The sequence below is a fragment of the Limulus polyphemus genome, unplaced genomic scaffold (assembly GCF_000517525.1).
Source record: "Limulus polyphemus unplaced genomic scaffold, Limulus_polyphemus-2.1.2 Scaffold8205, whole genome shotgun sequence".
Lineage (NCBI taxonomy): Eukaryota > Metazoa > Arthropoda > Merostomata > Xiphosura > Limulidae > Limulus > Limulus polyphemus.
The window spans coordinates 1-9,876 of NW_013673815.1; the positions used below are offsets into that span (position 1 = coordinate 1).

At 32.7% G+C, this 9,876-nt stretch overlaps 1 protein-coding gene across 1 annotated transcript; it reads left to right on the forward strand.

The window, feature by feature from the left end:
• Positions 1 to 567: 567 nt before the first annotated feature.
• On the forward strand, positions 568 to 9,710 carry LOC106475192 (sterol regulatory element-binding protein cleavage-activating protein-like). Its single transcript, XM_022379373.1, has 6 exons — positions 568 to 704; positions 2,143 to 2,644; positions 5,208 to 5,293; positions 6,900 to 6,967; positions 7,577 to 7,731; positions 9,579 to 9,710. Exons 1-6 carry the CDS (start codon positions 619 to 621, stop codon positions 9,708 to 9,710), a joined length of 1,029 nt encoding a protein of 342 aa, XP_022235081.1. The 5' UTR covers positions 568 to 618.
• The last annotated feature ends 166 nt before the right edge of the window (positions 9,711 to 9,876 follow it).

Consider the following 9,876-nt stretch of genomic DNA (forward strand, 5'->3'; position numbering starts at 1 on the left):
AAATACATGTAAACAAGGAAAAAAGAACATTCCATTAAATACATGTAAACAAGGAAAAAGAACATTCCATTAAATACATGTAAACAAGGAAAAGAACATTCCATTAAATACATGTTATTGTAATATTTTTTGTCATACTTCTCTTGGAATCATGTGTTTTTGATTGTGTCAAGGAATATTTGAATAAAATTGTTAAAAGTACATAATAATTCTTGTACTTTTAGTAAAAAGTATGTTTGAGTCACAGTTTTTAGAGAGAGTAAGTTTTATTATGCTGAAGAAAAACATATGAATAGTAAAAAAAAACTGGTATTTAGATTTGAAATTTGAGAAGAGCTTTGATGTCAGTATCCAAATGGAGATACACTTCAGATTAGCAAAGGAATCTTTCAGTGATGTTAATAACAAAATGTATGTGCCTTTTAAAAGAAAAGAAAAAAACTTATCTTAAGACTTAGGTTTAGTTACACTTGTTGCTGTGGCCATTGAGGCCATTCACTCCAGGTTCTTGTGTTCAAACTGATTAAAATATTGAAAAAGAAACAGGTGAAAACTTGCTCTGACCATTTTTAGTGTTTTATTTCTCAGGAAATTGAGTACATCTTAACAGAAGATAAGATGATAATCAGTTCCTGCTTGGCTGGTGACATAAGAGTCTGGGACTCGTTGTCAGGAGAATGTTTGACAACGATCATCAGATCTAGGTAATATATTTTATAGTAAATGTTTGACAACAATCATCAGATCCAGGTAATATGTTTTATAATAAATGTTTGACAACGATCATCAGATCCAGGTAATATGTTTTATAATAAATGTTTGACAACGATCATCAGATCCAGGTAATATGTTTTAGAGTAAATGTTTAACAACGATCATCAGATCCAGGTAATATATTTTATAGTAAATGTTTGACAACCATCATCAGATCCAGGCAATATGTTTTATAATAAATGTTTGACAATGATCATCAGATCCAAGTAATGTGTTTTATAGTAAATGTTTGACAACGATCATCAGATCCATGTAATATGTTTTATAGTAAGTGTTTGACAACGATCATCAGATCCAGGTAATATATTTTATAGTAAATGTTTGACAATGATCATCGGATCCAGGCAATATGTTTTATAGTAAATGTTTGACAACGATCATCAGATTCAGGTAATATATTTTATAATAAATGTTTGATAACGATCATCAGATCCAAGTAATGTGTTTTATAGTAAATGTTTGACAACGATCATGAGATCCATGTAATAATGTATTAAAATGTATTAATTTTTTTTTATTTCTCCCCAAAGCATGGAAAAATTCATGACATTTAGTTCCATAGAATAACATTTAGGCATTTACTTTGAGCCTCAACATAAAGAATAATTCTTTGAAGGGAACAGTCCTCTTAAACTCTGTGATCTTGCTGTTTGGAGTCTAGAGGTTGCTAAAAATTAAGTTGCTGTAGTCCGCTACTGATCTGTGTTTTAAGGCCAGTACTACTGTAGTCCACTACTGATCTGTGTTTTAAGGCCAGTACTACTGTAGTCCACTACTGATCTGTGTTTTAAGGCCAGTACTACTGTAGTCCACTACTGATCTGTGTTTTAAGGCCAGTACTACTGTAGTCCACTACTGATCTGTGTTTTAAGGCCAGTACTACTGTAGTCCACTACTGATCTGTGTTTTTAAGGCCAGTGCTACTGTAGTCCACTACTGATCTGTGTTTTTAAGGCCAGTACTACTGTAGTCCACTACTGATCTGTGTTTTAAGGCCAGTACTAATGTATAAATCAAGACAAAGTATTCTTCTCTTCTCATGTTAAATGTTTCTAAATGCAAATGTTCAGGAAAGAAAATATTAATATTCAACTAGAATTTCTCTATCTACTTTCAGCGATAAAATTATCTTGTTCTTTCAATCTTTGTTTTAGAAACATAAGTTATTTTAATTAAGTTAGAGATTGTTAATATGCCTGAAAATTTTAATTCATGTTCCTGTGTATCTTATTACATCTTCATTAGAATAAACAACACACCTGTATTTTGTGCTAGTGCTCCTGTCCTTACGTACCTTATGCTTTGTTTTTTTTTTACTAAATTTCTACTGGAAAAGAACGTTTTCCAAATATCAAGTTTGTCTTACAGCCCTATTGTGAACAAGTCAGAGTCTGGAACTCACATCAGGGGCAGTGGCAGCTTCTCGTCAGATTCTACGTATGGTTCTTCACCAACGTCTGAAACTGGGGACTACTTTTCTGTCCAGTCAACGTATCGACCACCTGGATTTCTCAGAAAGATGGTGGATTCAGCTTCTCGATTTGTCACCAGCCAACCCTCTAGTCAAGATGATCATTCTGCTGGTGGATTTTTCTTCCACTCAATGAAGCATGGCTACGACTTCAGCAGAGCCTTTAAAACAAAAGATGTAAAACTTTTGGGAAGAGACAGACTAATAGACACATGGAAATGTCATAAGAGGAACCAGAGTGATGGAAATGAACTTGATGAAGAAATCCAAATTACAGCAGAGGAGACCTCAAAGAACAATGGCACTACTCATCATTCTCCACTGAGCTACCAGCCTCTGTGGTGCATGGACTGTCAAGGAGGCTGGCTTGTTTTAGGTTGTGGAGGTGGACGTATTGAGGTTAGTTATTCACATAAAAAATTCTGGATGAATTTGGTTTGTTTTAGTTGTGAAGGTGGACGTATTGAGGTTAGTTTTTTACATAAAAAATTCTGGATGTAAGAGCTGGATGAATCTGGTTTGTTTTAGGTTGTGAAGGTGTATTTAATTTTTCAGTGAAATATTTTAGATGTAAAAGTTGGTTTATGTAGGTGGATGTATAGAGAATAGTTTTCGGTATAATGATGTAGATGTAACAGCTCTTTGAAGTTGGTTTATTTTAGGTCATTGAGATAGACTTGTATAGAAGATAAGTTCAGTAAAATATTCTTGGTGCTTAATAAACTTTTTCCATGTGGGCTCAGTACCTAAGAAAATATCCATACTATAACATTTAATTTCATTCAGGTATCTACATGACATTTGGGAAGCTTTTAGTAAGCACACAAGTCTTTTGTGCACAGAAAGTTGGATTTTTTTTATTTAGTATTTTTACTAAAGATTTGTTTATGAATTTGTGGAGTCAGAGTGTTGATTAGACTGAGTGCATGGTGATTTTTATGCTAGGATTAAAAATACTTTTATTCATCTTATGATTTTCAAATCTAAAACCTCTTAAATGAATACCAAACTTTCCTGTAAAACTTTATAAGTAAATCTAAATTACCCTTTTGTTTTTCTAGATTGACTGCAAGTTTCAATAAAAAAACTTCAATTGTTTATCCTAAATAGCTTAAAGCTTTAACAGTGTACATCTGTTTCTACTTAATTTTATTGTTTTGTTACTCTTTGAACTAATAATCCTGCAATACAAGCTTGGCAAATGTGTAACTCGAGTTAATGTATTCAATGACATACATGACATTAGATACCTTGTGTACATGTTTTTTATTGTTTTTTTTTTCATTATCTGTACTTATTTAACCTAATGAGTTTCTAATTTTATTTTAATTACTTTTATAACAATAAATAAAATTCATAAAAAATAAGAAATTTAGTACTTAGGTTTAGCTTCTTGTTTTTTTTTGTAATGATGATACCAGTATTTGAAATAATTTTTTTTATTTCAAGTATTCACTTAAAAAAGACAAAATAATAATATGCACAAAGCAAAATGATCTTGTGTAACTATTATAATTTTAACTGGCTTTGTAACTAAGGTATAAGGTATTCTATCTGAGCTCTCTAATAGTAACTTTCAAACTGAAGGTAATATAGTAAAGAATCTCTACTCAGAACAAGGTAGCATTAAACATCATTCAGTAAATTAAAAGTTTGTCTTTCTATTAGTTTTAGCAAATATCAGAAAATCATTGGCAATTTGTGAAAGAGAGGATGTGGGAAGTGGTTCTGTCATTTATTGCTCTGTAAACAAAGAAGGTTGAAGGCTATCAATATTAGACTATGCCTTAGTAATATCTGTATGGGCAAGTTGTATATCCTGTAGTAAGTGTGTGACCACTAGATAGTTTGTTGTGTGTCTTGTAGTAACTGTTTGACAATTGGATAGTCTGTTGTGTATCGTGTAGTAACTGTCTGACAATTGGATAGTCTGTTGTGTATCGTGTAGTAACTGTCTGACCACTAGATAGTCTGTTGCGTATCGCATAGTAGCTTATGGTCCACTAGGTAGTCTGTTGCATATCGCATAGTAACTGTCTGACCACTAGATAGTCTGTTGCATATCGCATAGTAACTGTCTGACCGCTAGATAGTCTGTTGTGTATCGTGTAGTAACTGTCTGACCACTAGATAGTTTATTGCATATCGCATAGTAACTGTCTGACCAGTAGATAGTCTGTTGTGTATCGTGTAGTAACTCTCTGACCAGTAGATAGTCTGTTGTGTATCGTGTAGTAACTCTCTGACCAGTAGACAGTCTGTTGTGTATTGTGTAGTAACTTTCTGACCAGTAGATAGTCTGTTGTGGATCGTGTAGTAACTTTCTGACCAGTAGATAGTCTGTTGTGTATCGTGTAGTAACTTTCTGACCAGTAGATAGTCTGTTGTGTATTGCATAATAACTCTCTGACCAGTAGATAGTCTGTTGTGTATCGTGTAGTAACTCTCTGACCAGTAGATAGTCTGTTGTGTATTGTGTAGTAACTTTCTGACCAGTAGATAGTCTGTTGTGTATCGTGTAGTAACTTTCTGACCAGTAGATAGTCTGTTGTGTATCGTGTAGTAACTTTCTGACCACTAGATAGTCTGTTGTGTATCGTGTAGTAACTTTCTGACCACTAGATAGTCTGTTGTGTATCGTGTAGTAACTCTCTGACCACTAGATAGTCTGAGTACTTCATCTTCTCATTATATTTGGTATTGTAGCAGTTGTGGCTTTCAATGGCTTATGTTGATCTTTGTTATTATTATTTTTTAAATTGATGTTTTTACCATATTCATTAAGAGTGTGATGCACTGGTTAGTGTTGAGAACTTATCCAATATTTTTATTGTATTCACTGTGTTTAGGATGCACTGGTCAGTGTTGAGAACTTATCCAATATTTTTATTGTATTCACTTAGGTATAGGATGCACTGGTCAGTGCCAGGAACTTATCCAATGTTTTTATTATATTCACTAGGTATGGGATGCACTGGCTGGAGTGTTGAGAACAGTATACGAAGATAGTCAGTTAGGAGTCACTTCTCTTCAAATGATTGGAAGAAGGTGTGTAAGATCTGGCCATAAACATATCTATGTATTATGAATACCAGACTTTAAGAATATATGTTCAGTGTTTCTTACAATGTGCTTTTGTGTATAGTCACACTTTTGTATCCAGCATCTTTAGAATCCTGACAAGAAGTATATGTTAGTTTCATTGTTAAAAAGAAAGAAACCATGAAGAACCAATATTGACTGTCACAGATGGCCCTTTTGTAGGCATAATATCAACAAGAATGTTGTCCAGGACCCAGCATAATAGTGAGATGTTGTGGAGTTTTATATCAATAAAGATGTTGTCCAGGACCCAGAATAATAGTGAGATGGTATGGAGTTTGATATCAATAAAGGTGTTGTCCAGGACCCAGCATAATAGTGAGATAGTGTGAAGTTCTATATCAACAAGGATGTTGTCCATGACCCAGCATAATAGTGAGATAGTGTGAAGTTTTATATCAACAAAGATGTTGTCCATGACCCAGAATAATAGTGAGATGGTGTGGAGTTTTATATCAACAAGGATGTTGTCCAGGACCCAGCATAATAGTGAGATGGTGTGGAGTTTTATATCAACAAGGATGTTGTCCAGGACCCAGAATAATAGTGAGATGGTTTAGAACAAACAGAATGTTCTCGTATAACTACCAGTAGTGTTATATTCCTGTAATGTGCAAGTTTATGATGGTATTACACTATTCCTATGGACATGGATAGTTGCCCATCCTCTAGCATTTCTGTTTCAGTTTGTAGATTCTAGGATAGTATTATGGTAGATGTAATGTCTGTTATTACCAGTATGAAAAGAAAATTGAAATATCCACTTATATCTATCATATGCTGTCCACTCTCTTCTAGACATTTGTGGATCATGGGGGGGATGTTACAAATATGGTTCAAGTGTTGTGTAGTTGGTAGCGATTGATTTGAAATATTGTTCTAAAGAGGCCAAGACACGAGTCTGATAACATGAATTTTTCATGTGCAGAACCTCCAATTCTTTGATAATAAACACAGGATGGTAGAAAAGATACTGACAAAACAATGAGATTGGATTCTTGGTAAAAAGCTAGTTATAAAAAGACTTGTAGTACATGAAAAAATATCTTACCTGATGTTTGTTTTAACACCAAAGTATTAGTTTTTAAAATATAAAAAATATTTAAAGCATTTAATTAGAATAAAAAATAAAGCTGGATCAGCATGATAAAATGTGCAAGCTAGTGTTGAAGGATTGGAAAATATGTTTTTTAATGGTGATGTTTGTATTATTCTTGGGCTAGAGGGAGGTTTAACATCATGTTATCAGTATGGTTTACTGACCAGAACCTTCTTGATAGTTTAGGGAATGAGTTGAGCAGTATATAATGTGAATTAGGTTAAAGTAGGTAAATGTTTTGTTATTGAGTTAGTTAGACAGTTTGGTTGTAATTGTACGTTAGTTCAGTTTTGTGAATGTTAAGTTTGTTTTGACGTAAAACTTTGAGCTATGAGAAGGTGCCATACCCACAAGAAGATCCGGAAAGTAGCTTAATGTTCACTGATAGATCTAAGTTCACAGTAGATACTAATACAAGAACCTTACTTACTTGCTAATTTCATTCTTCTACAGATTAGTAGTTGCGAGGTTGAACGGAGTTTTGGAATTTCTCCAGTTAACAGCATCATCTCAGCATGAAGGTTAGATCATGTTATCATTTACATGGCATTATATTTTGCTTCAGAAGAGTTTCTTCTTCTTATTTCTATCTTAAGAATATCACAGATAATAAATGAAATATATTTGTTAAATGTTTATCCAAAAGCTGATAATTAAATGATTTTTTACAGTTTTAAATGTTTACAATTAACATTTAATGGTAGATGTGTGGTTTGTTAACACATTTTTAATATAAATCTATTAAAACTAAAAATTAAATACAAGTGGATATACGTTCTCATAATCTTTTAAAACTATGATGGTGCATTCCAGGAATATATAAAAGTGATTAAATGCAGTTATTTTAGTAAATTAATGATGATGTATTCATTAACAGTATATAATGTTTCTGCTTGAGATCTCACATGGAACCTGTGTAAAAAATACATCAATTTACAGTAGTCAGACATAAAAAATATCACGCAAGATTGGAATATTATAACATCTTTGACAAAAAGAGCTGATACAGTTAAAAACTATATGTAAACATGACATTTGTAGATTGGAGTGTTGTAACATCTCTGTAGAAATATTTAACAAAATGATCTATAGTTTACCTTTCTACTGATGTTTACCTTCTCCTTCTGTAGGTGAACGAGAACCAAGCCCAAACACCGAGGAAAGTGGAGAGGAAGAAGTGGTGTGTGTGTGGCTGCAGGGACTTAGAGCCCACACACAACCAATCACAACATTAGTTGTGGAAGGTGGTCACGTTGTTTCAGGAAGTCTTGACTGCTTGATAAAGGTAGATTTTCTTTTTTTTATTTATTTTTGCTTAGTCAGGCTAGTTTTGAATATTAAATAATACAAATGTGATGATTATAATATTACTAGGTTTACTTGCTTTAAAGATATGTTTTATTTGTGAAATGATAGTAATATAGTTGATAGTAATGATATTTTTATTTTATTAGTTCTGTACATTGTAGGAAACACAAGTAATAAAGAGAAAAACACTTGTGTTATGAATAGTTACAAACTTGTGAATGTGTTACTAACACTGAAAATAGTCCATGGAAATCAACAAAACAGCTTTTAGATGTTCCTGAAAAACAAGGAAACTCCAAACAGATGCGTTACAAACCATGGAATAGGCTAATATGTAAAACAAGGAAACTCCAAACAGATACATTACAAACCATGGAATAGGATAATATGTAAAACAAGGAAATTCCAAACAGATGCATTACAAACCATGGAACAGTATAATATGTAAAACAAGGAAACTCCAAACAGATGCGTTACAAACCATGGAATAGGATAATATGTAAAACAAGGAAACTCCAAGCAGATGCGTTACAAACCGTGGAATAGTATAATATGTAAAACAAGGAAACTCCAAACAGATGCGTTACAAACCGTGGAATAGTATAATATGTAAAACAAGGAAACTCCAAACAGATGCGTTACAAACCATGGAATAGTATAATATGTAAAACAAGGAAACTCCAAACAGATGTGTTACAAACCGTGGAGTAGTATAATATGTAAAACAAGGAAACTCCAAACAGATGCATTACAAACCATGGAGTAGTATAATATGTAAAACAAGTAAACTCCAAACAGATGTATTACAAACCATGGAATAGTATAATATGTAAAACAAGGAAACTCCAAACAGATGTATTACAAACCATGGAATAGTATAATATGTAAAACAAGGAAACTCCAAACAGATGCGTTACAAACCATGGAGTAGTATAGTATGTAGAACAAGTAAACTCCAAACAGATGTGTTACAAACCATGGAGTAGTATAATATGTAAAACAAGGAAACTCCAAACACATGTGTTACAACCCATGGAATAGGATAATATGTAAAACAAGGAAACTCCAAACAGATGCGTTACAAACCATGGAGTAGTATAGTATGTAGAACAAGTAAACTCCAAACAGATGCGTTACAAACCATGGAATAGTATAATATGTAAAACAAGTAAACTCCAAACAGATGCGTTACAAACCATGGAATAGTATAATATGTAAAACAAGGAAACTCCAAACAGATGCGTTACAAACCATGGAGTAGTATAGTATGTAGAACAAGTAAACTCCAAACAGATGTGTTACAAACCATGGAATAGTATAATATGTAAAGAGTTTATGAGAGGCAATAGATTTAACATGTCTTTTAATTATCTATAAAACAGCAAACTATTTAGAAAAGAACTAGACATTACGATAGGACTAGTAAGTTTGGTGACATGTATTTACCAAACTTTGGAATTTAATATAAAACTAATACTTTTAAATTTTATTAGATTTGTATTAATTTCAAAGCCAGGGAAAAAGTAAGTTATGCTTGTTTGTTGAAATTATATTGTTAAACAATGTAAATAAGTATATAACATAAATCTGTTTTACATTTACCTTAACAAAGTATTTTTATTTCACAAGAAAAGTATCTTCATTCTGACTCGTTGAAGTGGTACATATTGTGAAGGAAACTTAATATTGTTTCTGCTACAAATATTAAACATGCTGACTTATACATAGCTGGAGAATCGTTACCTGTTAGTTAGACTAATTAGAACTATTATATGTTTGTTTGATAACCAGTATTGTATTAAGACTGTTGATATTGTTTTCTAGGTGTTCAAGTGGGATTCAGCTGTGTGTGTGTATACTCTTCATGGTCATAGAGGGGGAATCACAGTCTTACAAGTGGACAGTGTAAGTACAAAATGCAGTTGTGTGTATTTACTTTTTCTAAGAACCAGTTGAAATTCCCAGTTAGTTCTTTAGTCCAGTTCTGTAATTTCTTTGGAGTGACTACTACTAATAATTCACCAGAACCAGTAAACACTGAACCACTGCTAATTCACCAGAACCAGTAAACACTGAACCACTGCTAATTCACCAGAACCAGTAAACACTGAACCACTGCTAA